Here is a 20836-nt window from a genome sequence, read left to right as displayed (position 1 = left end):
CTTACCAACTGTACATTTTTAAAGGGGTGGTTGATTAAGATTTCACTTTTCTAACTTTAGTTAGTGTGTAATGTTGCTGTTTGAGCATAAACAACATCTGCAAAGTTACAAAGCTCAAAGTTCAAAGCAAAGGGAGATATTTGCTTTTAAAGAAATCATTTTTTAAGGACTACAACAAATGGCTGGTTGGGACTACACGACATTCCTCCAGGGTTAGTGACATCACCAACCCTAAAATGTATATAAACCCCGCCCCCGGGAACACGCAGTCCTTGTTGAGAAGAGGAAGAGTTGTTGTAGTCGAGCACATTTGTGAGTCAGCTCAAACTGTAGCATCCGTCTTTTCACATGCAATAGAAAGTTACTTTGTGTGCATCTCACAACAGTTCCTATACGAGCAATCTATAGATTATCATGACAGAATATGCTAATTGAAGATAGTTAACTCCCATCAGCAACATAAATTCATCAACTAACCATTCAGAGACGCCCTGTTGCATTCTACGTGTTGTCACTTCTTCTTGAGTCTCTCCATCATTGTCTGACTCCGATTTAAACATAAAAGGCAGAACAGTTTCTGACATTTTTGTGTCTGTGTGTGTGAGGTAATCGGAGCTGCTAACACACATGAGCTCTTGAAGCTCCGCCCTCTGTGCCGGGAGCAGCGGCTCATTTGCATTTAAAGGGCCAGGCACAAAACGGTGTGTTTTTGCTCACCCTCAAAAAGTGACAACTTTAACATGCTATATAAAAATATCTGTAGGGTATTTTGAGCTAAAACTTCACATACACACTCTGGGGACATCAGAGATTTATTTTACATCTTGTGAAAAGGGCATTATACCTGCCCTTTAATGGTAGTGTATATGTAAATGCAAATGAGTGATAGCACATTATCGTTATGCAAAACGTGAGGTGTGAAATAGTTACATACAGTAATTCTTATTTATTAAAGAGAAATTCAGAGTATTGCTTACTCCACAGTACAGTGGACACTACTGTACATTCTGCCCACATAAGTAGTATGCAACGCTTCAAACAGTAGAAAGCTACACTGAGGTCACATGACCTAATTTCAACAAGGAATTGAATTCCATGAATTATTAATTATTAATTCAAGGAAGAGGAAAACTGGAAGTGTGTGTGACCTCAGGCGAGGGCAGCTGTTTGAGGGGCAGCTCGTTGAGTGGCTTTCTCAGGAGCTTTTTTCCCAGAATGGAGCTAAGGTGCTGCGCCATGACCGCCTGCTGCTCCACTGAGCAGTGATTCTCCAGGGACAAGATCAGAGGATATGGAGACGCCTGCGGAGAGAGAGAGAGAGACATTAGTGTTTGAGAGAAACAACTATTTACACTAAGTGTGAACTATAAATTTTTTTTTTTAAAACATGCTACGCAAACCCATATTGTTGCATTATACAAATATTTTCATTATAGGCTGTTGTTGTGCTTCACGCGTCCGAACCTTGAAGGCGTACTGAGCGATGGTCTCGATGACTTCTTTAAAGAGCACTTTGGAGGTGAGCGTGTGTCCGTGGAAAATCACGGGCTCTCCTTTATCACCGTCCCAGCAGTCCAGCTCCACACAGCGACAGCCCTGATGCAAAGCTCTAAACACACGCACACAAGACCCATGAGTTTAACAGCAAACAAAGAGTATGAACATTAAATGTCATCATCAGCGTTGTGTGCTGTATCTCATAACCCTAGTGGTTCTGTAAGTTTTGTATAGCTGACTCTAGTCTCAGCATCAGACTTCATGCCCACAGCTGAACGTCTGATGCAAACTGCGCACACAATGGGAAACACTTTGGGAGTTTTGAAGTTGTTATCTGATTTGTTGAATTCTACAGGATTTCAGGGAGACGTGTGTGTCGTGTTCTTTAACGCTCTGTCTGGTATAAGATGGTAAGTATGTGAAGTTGCAGTAAACTTGCACAACGATCTTTCTTGAATGAATAATTTATTATATGCTGTTATTGGTCTGTTATCGTAGACACATTGGCTGGTGTATAAGAAATTATTCATATTCAGACTTTTGCAATTTATTCTTTTGATTAATTATGTCTTTTAATTATTCCTTTTTATGAATCTTGTTAATCCCTTATTTATGAATTCTAGTCATTGATAGCTATGTATTCATTTAATCATTATTAATTGTATATTCCTTATGTTGCATTAATAGTCTTTTACATGTTGTTGGTTTCTTTAATCATTTGTATATTTTCTACTACATGCTGTAATATGTTTGATTATTTCCAAATGTAAGATCTTTGGTGTCTCTTCTGTGCTGTAAGATCGAGTGGGTGTGTTTTCCATCAAAATTTTTATTACATGATGTACCTTTGTATCAAAATATGTCTGTTTCCATCTCTGCAAACATAGAGATAATGCAAGATCTGCGGTATTCTCTTAAAGGAGTCAAAAACACAACGTGTTTCTATTTTCGTCTATCTTTGCAACCGTAGCATTTGATCGCCAACCAAGCCGTTACACCAACTATGACATAATGGATAAGTCTGTTTGACCTTTCCTTATCAGACCAAAACACAAGTTTAGGAGGATGTAAGTTTCCTCCATATATATTATTTGCTCTTATTTTGTTCTTCACTTTTTTCTTCTGCATCTTCTCTTCTTCCTCCCCCACTCGTATTCTGCAAATATCTTACTTCTGTTGGGTACTTCTTTCTCTATATTCTCATCTTCACAATCTTTATCTGTTAGATATACTTGAATACTTAAAGGACAAGTTCGGTATTTTACACTTAAAGCCCTGTTTTCAGATCGTTTCTGATGAAATACAATGGTTAAGATTGAAATTTGGACAAATGCTGCTGGCCCGAGAATTTTCGGTTTCTGTGGTAGAAGACAGAAACAGAACCCCCACCTCCACAATGGTTGCATAGGTGCACTGGAACAATCCTTCCTAAAACGCATTAAACTTTCGTTTACAAAGACGTGAAACTCACCGAGTGGTCAGGGGTGTTCACTGATATGCTCACACAAAAATCGCTGCAAAAGATGCTTTCCAACAGGTTTTATCTTAGTTTTTGTCCAACTCCATTGACTTGTATTGGATGTGCTGTGAGGTACGGTATTACTCCGCCGCTGGGCTGGAGTGTCTATTATTCAAGCTCTCAACGGAAGAATGTACGGGTGTGAGGTGTTTGGAAAAATACCACTGATACCGAAAATTCTCGGGCCAGCAGCATTTGTCCAAATTTCAATCTTAACCATTGTATTTCATCAGAAACGATCTGAAAACAGGGCTTTAAGTGTAAAATACCGAACTTGTCCTTTAAGAATGTATTATAAACTACAGAATAAGATAGTGTATTCTCTGTTTTGGTTTAGTTTCATTGTGTTTTGGTTCTGTTTTCCCTGTTCCTGTTTGCCTGTGTACCCTACCCTATCATTTGACCTAGTTTCCTAGTGTGTGCCAGTTTGTTCCCTTGGTTAATTATTCCATTCAGCAGTTGTTTAATTAACTAACTCATTTAGGGTACGTTTACATGACAATGATATGCTTAAAACAGAGAAGTTTTTCCTTCGAGTTTTCCACGTACAGACGACACCATCATCAAAACAATCCCCATTGACACGGATCCGCGAAAATGACTAAAAACCCTGTATTCTGCTGCCACACCGTCAGATGGCGATGAAACACCGTAAGCTGAACACGTAATACGCATGTGCATGACGTCATCGTCTTCAGAGATTCGTGTTTTTGCTGTTTACACAGAGACCGTTTTAAAAACTGCGTTCCCAGGCACCCAAAACGACAGTGAAGACATTTACAATGTTACAAAATATATTTTAAATGCTGTTCTTTTGAATCCTGAAAAAGTGTTTCACAGTTTCTACAAACATATTAAGCAGCACAACTATTTTCAGCATTGATAATAATAATTTAAAAAAAATCTGAAATTAGCATATCAGAATGATTTCTGAAGAATCACTGAAGACAGGAGATATGATGCTGAAAATTCAGCTTTGACAACACAGGAATAGATGACATAAATAGACAAAAATTTTATATATTAAAATAATTATTTTAAATTGTAATAGTATTTTACAATATTACTGTTTGTATGTTTGATTAAATAAATGCAGCCATGGTGAACATAAGAGACTTTTGAATGGTGATGTATGTTCAAGTAGTTTTTAATAGTTTTTCCTTTTACTGGGACCTTGGGCATAATTTTTCTTTTAATCAGTATCTAATTTACAAACGTAAATTGCTTGTCTATTCTATTAAATTTCTCTCAGTCAGTGTAATAGAACACAACACAAATGGTTAGAAAATATGCTGTAATGCAGACACAAGTAATCATTGCAATTTTACAGAACGAAGTATACGTGTGTTTTCTTTCTATCTGCTGTATCTTCGAGGTGCTAGAGGCAGATGATGAGGTGTGGGTGGGTGGATGTTGTACCTGATATAAGGCTCAGTGCTGCTGGCGCTGGTCACCTGGTCTTTGGTCAGGTATGTATTATGAGAGGAAGAGATGTAGTAGTGAGCCAGTGGTCTGCTCATGTCCTGATACACGTGAGCGTGATCCGGGTTAAACACATCGTTCTCGTTCGAGAGCATGTACATGGTGAAACCGTTCAGAGTCATGAACAGATTCTTCTGGGCTGAGAGGCAGAAAGAAAATTTATTGGTCAAAAGCTAAAATTTAAACACAAGCTTCAATAGAGCTGGCTGAGGAAGAGTTTAATACATGCTTTTTATCATATTTAGTTTTACTAGCTGTTACCCTCAACTCTAGTAAGAGCAAACAGGAAAAGAGCAATTATTGTTTGCAACAATAGCACAATAACCAATGACGCACTACTGAGCTATGCGCTCACACTACTTTGTGGAAGTGGACAGGCGAGGTTTTTCAGTATTTCAGGCATGCTTTTCGCTCCAGTTCTCAACAGGTTGGATTTATACATCATTAGCACACACAATGACAAAATAAAGCCGTTTTGAACAGATTTGAATCGGCCTTTCATTTCTATTGACAGCAGAGTGCAATAGACAGGAAATAATGGGAGAACAGCAAAAGAAATGTTAGCTAGATTTGATCTGATGTTGCCTACATGAGCAGGAACTAGGTTGTCTACCGCAGGAACTAGGAACTTTGGGGTGGTTCTCGGTGTGTTTCGACTGCAGGAGCCAGGGTTAGTTCCGGGTAAAAATTTCCCCCTTAGAAAGTTCCTGCTTGCGAGGTAGTACTTTTTCAAAGTTCAGGAACTTTTGGGGGAGGGACTTGGTTGATGATTGATTGGCTGACTGGAGACCGCGGTGGAAACGCAGACAGCAACAGGTCTGGGGGGGAAAAAGTTCCTGGGACAAATTGTTCTGGCTAATTTTGGTGGAAACGCGGCATCTCATTTCTCATATCACAGTACAACATTTTTGATGTAATATTATTTATAAAATTATATATATATTGTGCTTAACAAATTTATTAGGCCTCCTGTCATAATGAAGTCTCTGTTGTTATTGACTTCCAAATAGTTTGTAGTTGTTCCCAAAAAATTGCTTTTGATTAAACTTTTGTGAGATCTATCTTTGAATACACTAAATCTCAAATTTGCTCAATAGGATTCAAGACCGGAATTTGACTTGGCCATCTATGACTAAAGAGTTTACACAATCTGGTGGATTAACCGTAACAGAAAAAGGGATTTTGGTAATCACCAATACTGTTAGTTTACGGCAGCTGTGGCACAAATCTTACATTGGGTGGTGGTCTAATAAATTTGTTAAGCACTATTATATTGTTAATATATATATATATATATACAAAAATATACTTTTTGCTAAGAGCTCTCACGGCCGTAATGAATAAACTGAAAACTTCATTGTACAAAAGTCTTGACTGAGTTAAAAGATTCATATTAAGTTTTCCAGCTTAATATATAAACCCAGTGTGCCCATAAACATGCCTTCAATAACAAATAATGTATGGTTCCGATGGCTGTGTACCCCAGTTGTTGAGTTCATAGGTTTGGATGAGACTCGTCGCATGGGCCAGCGATGGGTCCTCGCCCTGGTCTCCAAGAAAATCCCGCAGCTCCCAGGTGGTGAGCACACATCCGTTACTGGAATAATGCCTGAACACTGCGTCCAGCTCCGGCCTGCGCATCAGCTCACGACAGAACTCTTCAATCTCCACATGATCCAGCCGCCCGTCACAGGAACGATCACACTTCTACAGACGAGAGGAGGAACAAAAGAGAAAGATTGCTCGAGGCTTAATTTAATTTAAACACGTTTTTTTTTTACAACAACTCCTGCCACTTATATCGATCTCTCGCACAAACCTTAAAGAGGGTGCGAGCATACTGTTCGTTCAGATCAATGTTGATCAGCTGTAGCAGATGCTTCACCTCGTCGTAGCTCATCTTCCCATCCTGGTTCTGATCTGCACGTCTCAGATAGCCTCGAATCCAAGTGTGCACAGTTAGGGAAAACTTGACAAAGCCATGACAGTACGAAACTATAAACAATCTCTCTGCAACCCAACCTCAGCCCAAAGGAACTTACTTAGTTTGTAATTAAATAAAAAAGAATATAATGCTATAAACAGAAAATATAAAATATTCAATTATATTATATTAACAAAGTGTATTAATACATTATAAATATGTAAAAATATATAAAATTAATTTATAATGAAAATATATTTTAACACATTCCTTGCATATTAGGAGTTAAAAGCTTGATGAGAAAATAACAAATAGGGTTTTGGTCGTAAAATTTTACAGTATCATGTCAGATAAAATTTTTGACTGATTTACATTTCAGCCAATTTAATTGCCTTGAATTTATTTTTGCAGAATTGTAAAAATCAGAATAGTTTGTAAACCGGTTTCTCAAACACTCTCAAAGAGAAAACCACTCTTCAACTGTGTCAGGCTAGTTAGGCTCAAACAAACATCCAAAGTTGCGAATATAACTTATAACTAACAAAATTGGAATATCGCATAAAACATTTGGGAATAAGCACTGTTTCCATCCCATGTTTTCAAGAGAACAAAATATTACTTTTTTACTGGCATTTCAGAATGAGATGCTGTGCAATGAAATTGGTCGGCTGGTTTATCTAGTTATCCAATCACATCCACGGCTGAGGCAAAGTAACATACGTTTTTTTGTGGTGCATCGAGGGATTGTTTCGGTAAATGTTTTTACATCGTAGTTTATAGCCCACGTATGACTTTTTTATGAACATTTTTTATGCACATTTTTAGATTAAATGCACATCTTGGCATTTCCATCCAGCAGTTTTTTATACAATATCCCAAAAAGCGCATAAAAATAGGTGGATGGAAGCATAGCTAATGTTTTGATTCAGGGAAATCAACATATGCCTGGGATTTATAAAAGTATTTAAACTTAAATTGACGCACTTTAGCTCTAAAATCAAAATTAGAAGCTGCATGTAGTCGAAAATTAACATTGCACCTGAAACTAAAATATATTAAAGGAGAACTCGGTAACTCTAGCGAACTCTTGTCACTTTCTTCGCTGATTTTCCCTTTTGTTGTCGCATGTTTTCCCCACGAGCTCCCCCTACAGCTGTGGGGGGGGTGTATATTTCACAACACAGTCGTAAAAAACTAATTTGCGGCGGCCTCCTCCCCCTCTCTACCGCTGCTCATGTGCGTTTGTTTTGATCGGAGCAAGCCAACTGTATCGCGTGGACCTATGTCTACCGAGGTGGGTAATCTGGTAATACATCATACATGCGTGTGTGTTTATGTCGAATTGCCGTAAAGCAATTTGTGTTTCGCGCTCGTTCTCGTTCTAGTTCTCGCTTATCACGAGACTTCCAATTTCTAACTTGCCGGGACGGTAGTGTTGCAAGTTGCAAGGTTGGTTTTCCGCCTGGGAACGCTGGGGGGAGCGGGGAAAGTCACCAATATCACCAGAACCAAATGATTTCTAGACAGTTTTATTAAGTTAAAAAAGTTACCAAGCTCTCCTTTAAAGAAAAAGATAATAAAGAGCATTCAGGTGAAAAAAAGAAAAGATAATAGAGTGAAAACCACATTAGAGGAAAGAGAAACAGGACAAAGGTATTTCAGATGAGAAGAGATAGCATGTGGTTCATGTGTGCGTGTAGAAATCTGTTCTACATCTGGTCTATATATAGTCAGCTCTCTCACCGAGTAATGGAGAGTGTGTTTACTTGTGCATTTATTGGCAAATGGTGGCCAAGGAAACTTAACCTAAGCCTTCTATTTAAATAATATAATTAAATGTGTATTAAATGCTGTACATGGCACTAATGTGCTAGAGGTTTCACCCTGCAGTTATGGCTTTAAGGATATTGGTCCAGCTTTTCTTTCTGACTCATGTTGGAGACTCGGTCTTTGAGTGTGCGGATGCCTCGGACCCAGCACTCCGCTACCTCCTGTGTGGGGCAGCACAGATCCAGGCTTTTCCTTCCTCCACGGAAGACCACAGTGAAGCAGTTGGTCTCTGGAACCAGACCTGCCATCCGTCGCAGACACTCCGACTGACAGCCCTCCCGCACACACTCCACCTCCGACACAGAGACTGACAGAGAGAAAACAAATGAGTGCTTAGTCCATTACTTCTGATATTCATTTACATAATATGTTACTGAAAGGTGAAGTGTGTAATTTATGCACCACTAGTGGCACCAAACAGAAATGCATAAAGAAATGAATCAAACAAGTTTCAAACATCGATCTTTAGGGCCCTATCTTGCACCCAGCGCAAGTGACTTTGTACACCGACGCATGTATCATTCCTATTCTGCACCCGACGCACAGCTGACTTTTCCCTCCACAGACGCACGTCGGTAAATTAGGGAATGAACTTGCGCTCCAGGGGACGGTTCAGCGAAAAGAGGAGGCGTGTTCAGGCGCAATTGTGCTATTTTGCAGTTTCAGAAAACAATTCCCCCACAGACCAGGAAAAACCTAGTCTAAAGTCAGTGGTCCGTTTTCAGTGGCGCGTTCAGATGCTATTTTAAGGGCGCATACTTGGCCATAATGTAGCGTGTGCACAACGCGCAGACACTTTGCTTCTCTCATCTACACAGACGCAGGCAGCAGTTCCCATTTTAACCATACAAACCATACATAATTACAAGGAAAAATATTACCACACAAGGGAAATCATTGTGGTGTCCATGAAGATGTGAAAAAATTTGGCATAAATCTAGCTTACACATTTACCCAAATTATTATACGCCTGTTTAACCGAAGCTAATTTGGGTGGGTTTCTCCCATCCCCATACAATGTCACTTCTCTGTGTTTTACGGCCCTGACGAGAACGTTGGTCTCCTCGGCTGTGAACCGCTCCTGCAGTGAGCCTGGCAAATCCACCGTTATAATAGCAATCCACCATGGAACAAGCGCGCCTGCTTTTAAAGGGAATGTGAGATGTCGCTCTGATTGGTTTATTTCACGTTACGCCCAAACCACACCTATGAGTAATGTAGCTGCTTCAGACCAACCCATTTTAGATTTGCATCGAGATCTGTCCACAAAGTTACTTACATTTCGCGTTTGATACTTGCGTTTCAGATCGTTAAAATAGGGCCCTTAATGTCATTCTGTCAGGCCTAGTCAGGCGACTCAAACAAACAGAACTACAATTCTGTTTTGGTGTTACTAGTGGTGCAGAAATGAAACAAACGAAAGGAAGTCTTAGTTGTGTCAATCAAAAGAACATTAATTTAAGCAAAATTTTAATTAAACACAATGAATCCAAGGCTCAGATGTTTCATTCAAGTGAAAGGCTGTCTAGCTCTATTAGTTATTAGAAACCATAAACAGTCTGGGAAATAATAAACAAGCAACCGGAACACTTACAGCTAAAAGTAATAATAATACAAAATTTTAAAAAAATCATTGTCCATGCAAGGAGGTAAAAGATGTCATCACAGTTTGTGAAGCTGGACATGAGGATTAATATGGCTCTTGTAAAACATGACCTGTGCAACAGAGCGCCAAAAAATGTTCACGATGTGTCCTCATTACTCCTAAAACACACACGCACACACGCACACATACACACGCGCGCACAGATGCACACACACACACACACACACACACACACACACACACACACACACACACACACACACACACACACACACACACACACACACACAAGTGTCAAGTGTCCTTATCAAGTCAGCTATAATGAGGAATCATAATCTAGCACAGCACAGGACAGTGGTCGCAACAATAACATCTTTGATATGTGGGAACTCCTACACTGCAAATAAACAAAGAGACACAAGGGAAGACAGACACAAGCTCTTTTAAATGGCAAAGACTCTCTGCCCACTTCCAACAGCCATCTGACAAACACGCATTCATGATTCTTGTGTATGTCTCAAGAAGGGTGTTAATTTTAGACATGTGCAGTGAACGGCCGTTTACTATGCCACTGGCATTCCTCACTAATGCCCGCTGCATAAATCTACGGGAGCATAAACTCTCCGGGGGTCCGGCCCTGCATCCACAGCCCAATGCCTAACAGCACGATGACACCTGGACAGACTCATCTCCTACACACACGGGAATAATTTTTCCCAGCCTATTTGACACGTATGCCATAAGTGTCTTCTATCTTTATCTACCCTAATAAATAGCCAAAATAACAGAGTGAAGTGGTGCATGATGTAACGCCACGAGTTGTGAGGGGCATGCTGGGATAGGACAGGAGCAGCTGAGCCTGCATTCCTGAACCCAGTGTGACGCAGCACAAGACAGAAACAGAAAGAGAGGCCGTCTCGTCTCTTCTACTGCTGCACTCAAATAAGTGTTATCAAGTGAGCTTCATGTTACACACAACCATTCAAAAGTCTGTCTACAAGTCTCTTATGCTCACCACGGCTGCATTTATTTGATAAAAAATACAGTAAAAACAGTAATATTGTGAAATATTATTACAGTTGAAAATAGCTGTTTTCTATTTTAATCTATTTTAATTTATTCCAGTGATGGCAAAGCTGAATTTTCAGCATCATTACTGCAGTCTTCAGTGTCACATGATCCTTCAGAAATCATTCTAATATGATGATTTGCTGCTCAAGAAACGTTTCTTATTATTATCAATGTTGAAAACAGTTCTGCTGCTTAATATTGTTGTGGAAACCGTGATGCAATTATTTTTTCAGGATTAATAGAAATCTTTTGTAACAATAGCTTTATTGTACTGTACAGTATTAAACAGCATTTGAACAGATATATTAAGTCTTTATTTAAAAAAAAAAAAAAAAAAAATGCTTTCACAAGTTTACCCATCTATACACATTATGTTGCTTACTAGTCTATCCTTTTATGCTGAATAGCGATGTACTACCATGTGTACTACCAAATATAGTAAATGTACATGATAAATATAAATCTTTTCCCAAATGTTGTCCCAACTAGTCTAACAGAGAGTCCACTGAACATTTCATATTGAACAATGTTACTGATTTGCCAAGAGTGAAACAAGTATAGTAATACTGTATACTGTAAAGTATATTGTTGTTTCCAAATATACTTCCAAATGAATTATGTTCGGACTTTTAATGTTGCCTGAGGTGAGTCAAGATGCTTTTATGTTTACACTACAAACGCAGTACACCTGAAGGAGTCAAAAGAAACAATAAAGCACAAATCTGTTCCAATTAAAATAAAAACACCAATTATTACATAATTATATTACATAATCAACAATGTCTTTAAAGAACTATTAACCAAAATAACAAAAATTCTAAAATGAGTTACACATGGACATCTGTGCTTACTAACACTACACCCTGTGATTGTGTGTGTGTGTGTGTGTGTGTGTGTGTGTGTGTGTGTGTGTGTGTGTGTGTGTGTGTGTGTGTGTGTGTGTGTGTGTGTGTGTGTGTGTGTGTGTGTGTGTGTGTGTGTGTGTGTGTGTGTGTGTGTGTCAGAGAGCACAAATTATTAATCACAGTGAGTCACATGATTAGTCACAGGTTCACTTTTATCCTCAAGGTTTCAGAAGTCATCAGAAAGACTCATAGATCTTCCTGAGAGCAGAGATTATTCATAAACATATGACCTGGCCTATTGTATTGTATGGCTAGATGTGCATTTGGAAACTTTGCAAGTTTCAAAATCCAGAAACATATGACTACAACTGTAGAAACATGCATTCACTTACAAGTCTATATCACTATACAAAAGCTTCCAATGTGCTGTTCACAGTCCATGAGTGAGAATAAGTCTAATTTGTTAAAAAACTTAATAACGTAACAAAATAAAATCAGTAGATGTATATCAGTAACAGTAACGTATTTTGCTGTATTTCAGAGATGAATAGTCTCAGATATCTCATAGCCATGTTTTCAGCAAACATGAAGAGAGATCACAAAATTACAGATTTTAAGGGTGATGACATCTGAAGTAATCGGCTGAGATGAATGACAGAGAGGCTGAAGGCTCCCTAAATAGGGTCCACCAACACCTATGGTCTAATAACGTTCCCATACTCCAGAGAAGTGTCATGAATGGGATTATAGCAGGAAGTCTGATTCTCTTCACTCTCACAGCAGATTATCATTTCATTTGAAGAGCATAAGTGAGATTAAAAACAGATTAACAATCATCTGAACAACTAGAGATTAGGGCTGATAAAGCATCCCATAATGTCTCGTCACAGATGAATATGTGGTACGTTTCCATTATAGCAAAGGTTAAATTTGTGTGATTAAAAAAGATTAACAATCACCTGAAAAGCAAGGTGAAAGTAACCGATTGGGATAATTAATTGGGCCATGTCCCATAACATCTCTATTCAAAGTAAAAAGCCCCAAATCTGCTGGTCTGAAATCATCTAACCAGAAAACCGGGAACGTTCTCAGAACTTCTGGCTAATGTTCTCTCAAAGTTAGGAAAATTTTTCAGTAATGTTAATAGAACGTTTATTCAGAGTTATCTGGTCTTTAATAATGTTCTCAAAACGCAAGAACAAAAACAATATTTATACATCATTTATAAAACGTTTTTCTTTTTCTGAAACATTTTAGTAGAAAGATGGTCTAATGTTTAAAATGTTCAAAATATTCAGAGAACATAAAAAATTAAGGTTCCCAACATTTGCATAACCAAAAAACAAAAACAAAAAAAAAAGTTTAAAAAATACAACTTTTCATAACTTGATTGGAACGATAGCAAAATATTTTTGTTAGCTGGGTATCCAGCATTTAAAGGGAGCTTTAGAAAGTAATTACAGTTCATAACCTGAAATATTTCCAGTTTAATTTCCTTGTAGAACAAATAAAACAAGGAAATTAAACTGAACAGAAGCTGAGCGTCTAAGCCAGTATCTGCTGTATATATACAGTGCCCTCCACAATTATTGAACCCCCTGGTAAATATGATCAAAATTGGCTGTAAAAAATAAATCTGCATCGATTATCCTTGTGATTTTTCATTCAAAAAATTTGCAAAATTCTAACCTTTCATTGAAGTAAAAGAATTGAAAGTGGGGGGAAATCACATTATGAAATAAATGTTTTTCTCCAAAACATGTTGGCCACAATTATTGAAACCCCTAGAATTTTTTACGAGTAAAATATCTCTGAAGTATATTCCCATTAATATTTACCTTTTTTAGTACACCAGGGTGACTAGGAACATGAAACTGTCCAGCTATGACTTCGTGTTTCACAGGAGTTTAAATATGAGGAAACACAAAGGCCAAATCCCCTTAATCATCCATCACAATGAGTAAAACCAAAGAATATAGTTCTGATGCGTAGCAAAAGATTGTTGAGCATCACAAACTAGAAAGTGGCTGTAAGACAATAGCTAAAGAATTGAAAATCCCCATTTTGACCATCAGGGCAATAATTAAGAAGTTTTAACCAACTAAAGATGTTATGAATCTGCCAGGAAAAGGACGTGTGTCTATACTGTCTTAATGCATGGCGAGTATGAAAGTTTGAGTGGCCAAAGACTCTCCAAGGATCACAGATGGAGAATTGCAGAGATTAGTTGAGTCTTAGGGTCAGAAAGCCTAAAAAAAAAATTATCAAACAACCCCTACATCCCCACATGTTGTTTGGGAGGGTTTTAAAAAAAACCTCCTCGCTCATCCAAAAACAAATTCCAGCAAATTTAATTGTCAGACACGACTGGATCTTCAAACAACACAGGGTTCTGTGGTCAGATGAGACTAAAACAGAGCTTTTTGGCAGCAAACACACTAGATGGGTTTGGTGAACACAAGGATAAAAAGTACCCCATGTGTACAATTTAATATACCAGTGGATCTTTAATGTTGTGGGCATATTTTTCTGCTGGAGGTCCTGGACTTCTTGTTCAGATACATGGCATTGTGGATTCTATCAAATATCAACAGATAAAAAATCAAGCCTTCTGCTAGAAATCTTATAATGGGCCGTGGTTGGATCTTCCATCAGGACAACGATCCAAAACAAACATCAAAATCAAAACAAAAATTTGTTGTGGAGCACAAAATGAAGCTTCTGCCATGACCGTCTCAGTCCCCTGACCTGATGAGTGGGCTGAACTGAAGAGGAGAAGCACCAACATGGATCTGGGAATCTGAAGGATCTGGAGAGATTCTGTGTGGAGGAATGGTCTCTGATCTCTTGTCAGTTATTCTCCAAACTCATCAGGCATTATAGGAGAAGACTCAGAGCTGTTATCTTGGCAAAAGGAGATTGCAAAAAGTATTTAATAAAAGGGTTTCAATAATTGTGGCCAACATGTTTTGGAGAAAAACATTTATTTCATAATGTGATTTCCCCCCACTTTCAATTCTTTTACTTCAATGAAAGGTTAGAATTTTGCACATTTTTTGAATGAAAAATCACAAGGATAATCGATGCAGATTTATTTTTTACAGCCAATTTTGATCATATTTACCAGGGGGTTCAATAATTGTGGAGGGCACTGTAGACACAAACACACACCTGCACACATGCATTAATGAGTTCAGATATATGCACACACAACTTTATGGGTTTTCTGTTTGCTGTTGCACTGCTTGGAAAGGAAAGTCCCGTCCCTCAACAAAAACCTGCCAAGCAATATATCACACAGAGCAAGTATGGTCAAATATGAATCAGTTTTACAATGGAAAAAAATAATAATAATACTGGATCCCCAACATAAAGTTCAAGGACATATTCATATATTGAATTATTCATCCGAAAACAACATTTCTGTCATTATTTAATAATTTCAAACTGATAAAAAAAAATTCAGTCAAAATAAAACAAACTATATCCTGACCTCTAATGCTACTTTTATGATGCATATTTAATGATGTACTTGTCTACTAAAAAAGTAATGTCCTTGAATTTCTTTTTTTATCTTTTTATCTTGAACATCTGTGATTAATTTGTTTAATCAGCATATCATGCAACTGACAGCCCTAATGATAACATAAACTATAAATGGTTCAAAAACAACAAAAGGCCGTCCATGTTCACATCTCATAAAAATACAAGACATAACAGTATATTATGATTGCACCTGTATTGACACATCATTGTGCTATTCTGCATTCTTTATGTATCTAGCGCAGCATTTAGGCTTTTGTTACGTCATTTGAAAATCTTTACCTCGATTGACCGATGATTAATTGGGTCACTGCTACAGTTCCTTACACTAGGCCAAATCCATCCGTCCAGTTAAAAAAAAGTGGCATTCATTTTCTAAAAAATGTACGTCATAAGATTTAATGCCTGCTGTGTCCTTTGGGATGAGGTTAACAATAGGAATACAAAGAGAGCAGAGCAAACAAAACATTAATAATGACTTGTTTTGACTTAAAGCCAAGTATGAGGTCACAGTGAGAGGAGACTCGAGACTAGTTAAAATAGGCTGTTTGTTTTCTCAGTATTATTATTCCTCTAGGGTGTGACTATGACTCCTTGATTTGACTAGTTATAAAACATATCCCATACTGTGATTGAGACCAACAAATGCTAAAGCAGTATTAAAGCCTCTCATTCACATGTAAAGGTCTGGCATTACGGATCCTGAATCCCTATAATCATGACATCAGTGCACCGGCATTCTGTAAAGTCATTCCTGAATCATCAAACTCTTTCTGTATTGTAAGAATAAATGAATAAATTAACAAATGAATGAAATCCCCAGACAAAACCCTTGAACTAGAAGGCTCTATTTACTGAATTTAATCTCAAATTTCAAGTTGCATTTTGTTTCTGTGCGATTCAAATTAAACAAATAAATAATATGTTGTAAAGATGTAGGAAGGTACTCTGTAGAAACACAAAATATCTTGTTAAAGGGCCTCAGGAACTCACTTACTGAACTGACCCTAAATGATGCACTTTCTCAGCTTGCCACACAAATTGTGAACTCAAAAGCTGAATTTTGATATTTTTGTGCAGTTTTGTATGCAGCTCAATGATCACAGGTCTGGCAGGTGAGGTGACATACAGTACTCACAGGTCTGCTGTCTCTTGCCCTTGCGGGAGGTTTTGCTGGACTCACACCACACCGTCACACAGTCCTCCAGAAGCTTCAGGCTCCTGTCCTTCCTCCAACGCTGGGATCGAACCTTTACCATCTTTGATCCCTGCAGCATCACACGCACATCTTCATCGTCCAACACACCTATGACACACACACACACAACGTTAAAATAAATTCACCTTCTGTTATTTCAGTCTGTCCAACACACCTGCTACATGCTGTAAATCTGAAGTGTCAAGTCACCAAGAGTTACACATGGTGTAATTCACTCATAATGTGCCGTCCCAAGGTTGTTCTCATATTCAGGCTATACGTGCCAGCGACTAACACTTCCCAGCACTGAGTCATTCACTGCTTTGATATTTCATCCAAAATATGAACCAAAATCAACACATTACTTAAACATTACTTCCAAAACAAATATATATGTGCACACTCACACATAGTGGAGATGTGAGAGCACTGGCAGGTCAGTCTACAGTCACAAACATGAGGAATGATGTCATCCCACAGTGACGTAAGACGCCAATTTCTGTGTGTCGACATCAGCAGCAATGACTGCGCGTATGAAAATTGGAAGGCAAAATTAACAGGTTTTGTTTCCCCTTCTTTGTTTTTGTCATACTTTCATTCTTAATCATCAACGGTATGTTTGTTGCTCAGATTAAAATGGCTTTCTCTCCTCCACAGGCTTGTGCAAGCTTGGACTGTTCACTAAGAGCAATGATGGCAAAATTGGCAGTAGCGCATGAGCTCTTTACAGACTTTTCAAAGCTAAGTTAAGCCTGGCTGTGCAGTCCATGTGCTACAATAGGCTGAGCTGGGAAAAAAGAAAAGAGAAAAAAAAAACAGGTTGAGGGAGGAATTCAGTACAACTTATTTGTGCTCGCGGAAATTCTGGCTTATTTGCACACGCTCGGTTGTTTTAGCGACAATTCAGCGTATACAATACCTAAAGGAATTAGGTCAAATCTTGCTGACTAAAATTAGCAATCTAAAAGCTTAGCCTGCTAACTTATTATTGCGCTGTGGTTAAGAAAAGCTCAATTGATATGAATTACTGCCACCAGAAAATGCACAAAAACATACACTACCAATCAAAAGTTTGGGGTTGGTACATGTCTTTAATTATTTGTTTACTCATGCCATAATAGTTCAGCATTATCTGTGCCAGGCACACAGTCATGTGAATAAGCTGCAGTCTAAAAGCCATGTTTGCACTGAGAAGAATGACAACGACTTAATGCATTTAGTGCCTTTAACTGGATTGAGCAGTGAATAATGCAAAGGTTTTCACACTGAAATACAATATGCAAATGTTGTGCAAGCAACTGTTTAGTGAATTCTCCCCTGATTCTCTGCCAGAGCTTTAACTGGGCTCAAAAAGACCTGAAAAAAAGATAGCGGTCACGATCACAGTGAAATGGCTGCTGCGCATTCATTCACAGCATGGAGATTTGCTCTAGTCAACACTACTTCAAACCCTCTTATCTTCTTCAGCTCTCTGAAGTGTGATAAAAAATTGCTTTCTTTCATTTTTAATATCTTTTCAGTCAATTAAATCAAAGAGAAAAACTGGAGTGACAGTAATGGACCTAGAAGTAAATAATATAAAAAGTTGGTGATCAACAGAAGAGAAATGATTGAGAGAGGATAGAGGCAGGGCAAACTCCCTCAACTGCTTCTGCTAAACAGCCAAGAGTGTTTGCAGCAAAGAGACCCTCACCACGGCAACCAGAATATAAAGACCCTGATAAAGTCTCTCTGACAAGCGTGTGTGTGTTAGTGTGACAGCACAGAGGTCAGGGGGAAAAGCTGAGGGATGGAGGGAAGGAGGGAAGGAGGGAGGGGATTTTGCTACTGGGAACACGGCAATGAAATGCCATCACAAACTTAACTAAATCATGGAAATGAACGCTTTCATGAAATATATGATTTGAGGTCAAAATGACCAAAACTACACATAGAAATGAATGGAACTTTTTTGAAAAACCCATTAATTTCAATGTATAATAGAATGTGTGTAATATAATTCTACGAGTAACAGAAATTAAGTTTTGACAAATATGCCCATGAGAAGACTGCAGTCATATCAGCAGTGTTGTTGTTGTTAACTAAAACTATTGTTCATTAAAAGAAAGCTGTAATAAAGAGTTTGATTTTAAAGGAAAAACTTAAACTGTGATGAAATACGTTTAAAGGGGCTAGATGTGACATTTTTCATGTATTAATCTTTTTTCTATGTGTGAACAGCTTGTATTGAAACTTAAAAATTGTGACCTTCCCCGACTTCTTAGGTTGTCTATGATAGCCAGATGATTTTACTGTGAAGGACTTGAGACGTTGGCCCAGTACCAAATGACACTTCATGTGAACTTGCGGTCTTGTGGACTTACAATAGCCATTGTGTGTGCGTGTCCGTTAAGTCCACAAGACCGTAGTAGGGTATCCCAAATCCCAAATTTTGCAGAACTAGCAAGCACTGTAGCAGACTTCTACCCGACAGTCAAAGAGGCATAACGTCACTAAAGTGTGGACTTGGAGGAAGATTGCGAGGACTTAGGTTTCCATTTGGGACAGAGATGAAGGATGTGACCTTTACGAGCAATAGTGTGGGTTTAGTGTGCATTAAGTGCACTGAGATTTAGCGTTTTAAAGTCACCCTCTGGTGAAAATCAAGCTTTTAATGTTGTTTATATGTCTATGTGGTGTTTTTAATATGCTTTAAGACAAACCATGTGCAAATTCGTCGGTCAGCACCATTGCTGAGTATTTTCTCTTTAAAACTGTGGTGAACCAAAGACAGTCTCACAATTGTGGTTTGAAATCGCTGGTGTTTCTGATGTCAAACTACCTTGTAACCAATTACGTCAACATGTGATCTTTAACGAGTGGATCTCTGAGCTGGTGTGAGTGAGTGGAGGCAGGGCTAATTTGCATATTCATAGAACTGCATACTAAACAAGGCAAGGGTGTAGAGTAGATTCAAGCTATTTTAAGGCATGAAGAATTTTGTTTTCAAGGAGAAAACATTTAAATATGTAATTTTGGTGATCAAAGATGAATTTTAAGGGATACAATTATTGACTACAGGGGGACTTTAAGACCTGGGATATTCTTGCACACTTACAGTACTTCCTGTTGCGTGCACACACTCTCAAGTGACCAAGACTGCAAGTGTGGGTATTTTGACCATGAAATGAATGCTTATACAATGTTCAAGATAATGCCAAGAGAGGTACTCTGCACTATAATGTCAACGCGTTACGCAAAGAAAAGGGATTAATTCATACTATTGTCTCATATAGCCAGATCTATACAGTCTATATAGTCTTAAATATTCTTTATATCAAACCATCATAACAGTCTAATGTTACTTCATCTGTCAACATGATGCCGATAAATTGCAGAGCTTTTGCAAATATTATGCACATTGCTATGATCTGATGATTTCTCAACTGCTGCTTTCTCACCGCAGATTTTTGTTATGTGCTTTTTTGTTATTGAGAGAGGAAAGCGCGCAGCACATCTAAACATCACTCTCAGCAGTTTGGACAGCGTCTGGATGTTCGTTAACAGTATTTCACTGCAAACAAATTTCCAAATTATAATTTTTTTACTTCTAAGCACAGAACTTCACAGTGAGTATTTTGGGGCATTGAAATACGTTCAGTCTCTTGTATGGTACGTGTACACAAGTGCGAGAACGAGCAATACGTTGCTGGCTGCAGTTCACTTAATGGCCACCGGTGTCGCTAATAACAAGGGTTTCTGAATTCTACATCTAGCCCCTTTAAGTTAAAGTACTATAATTGTACTAGAACAAAAAAAAAAAAAAAAAAAATTACAGCTGAATAGAAATATAAAAACCTAAAACATACAATTATTAAAACTTTAATTAAAATAAAAACTTAAAATATAGAAAGCTAATTCAAAATATTAATAAATAACACTATAATAGTATACAAGTAATACTAAAATAACACTGCATATCACAAGCCTAATAAAAGCTCATTTATTTTACACCGAGCGTGTCACCTCGATGAAACCAAGCTGCAAAAAATGGTTCATCATGGCTGTGCTGTCACAATCATGGATCTCATATTAGAACCAAGTCCCTGAAGGTTTCTGACTAAAGAATTTGGCGCATTTTGTTTTGTGAATACACTACAATGTATAGACTTTGCAAAAGGTTAAATGTCAAAAACCTGTAAGTGCAGCACAGACTACATCGGATTGCAACCCACAACACATAGATGACGTCACTTATTTCATATGCAAACAGGTTAGCCAGTCATAATAGAGGTCACTTAGAAATCATAATGATACTGTACTGAAGACAGGATTAATTCTA

General features: G+C 38.0%; 1 protein-coding gene across 1 annotated transcript in view; it reads right to left on the bottom strand.

Annotated features, from left to right (window-relative positions):
• The window catches only part of plcd3a (phospholipase C, delta 3a), a 35130-nt gene that overhangs the window by 7337 nt on the left and 6957 nt on the right, over positions 1-20836 (bottom strand). The window contains exons 2-8 of the mRNA XM_082167699.1: positions 16456-16623; positions 8331-8559; positions 6318-6447; positions 5980-6205; positions 4436-4637; positions 1465-1609; positions 1149-1301 (exon numbers count right to left, since the gene is read on the bottom strand). Of these exons, the coding sequence (XP_082023825.1) occupies positions 1149-1301; positions 1465-1609; positions 4436-4637; positions 5980-6205; positions 6318-6447; positions 8331-8559; positions 16456-16623 (1253 nt within the window). The remainder of the gene's footprint in view (positions 1-1148; positions 1302-1464; positions 1610-4435; positions 4638-5979; positions 6206-6317; positions 6448-8330; positions 8560-16455; positions 16624-20836) is intronic.

This window comes from Leuciscus leuciscus, assembly GCF_965113295.1.
Source record: "Leuciscus leuciscus genome assembly, chromosome: 1".
NCBI classification, from domain to species: Eukaryota; Metazoa; Chordata; class Actinopteri; order Cypriniformes; family Leuciscidae; genus Leuciscus; species Leuciscus leuciscus.
This window is presented reverse-complemented; position numbering and strand designations above follow the sequence as displayed.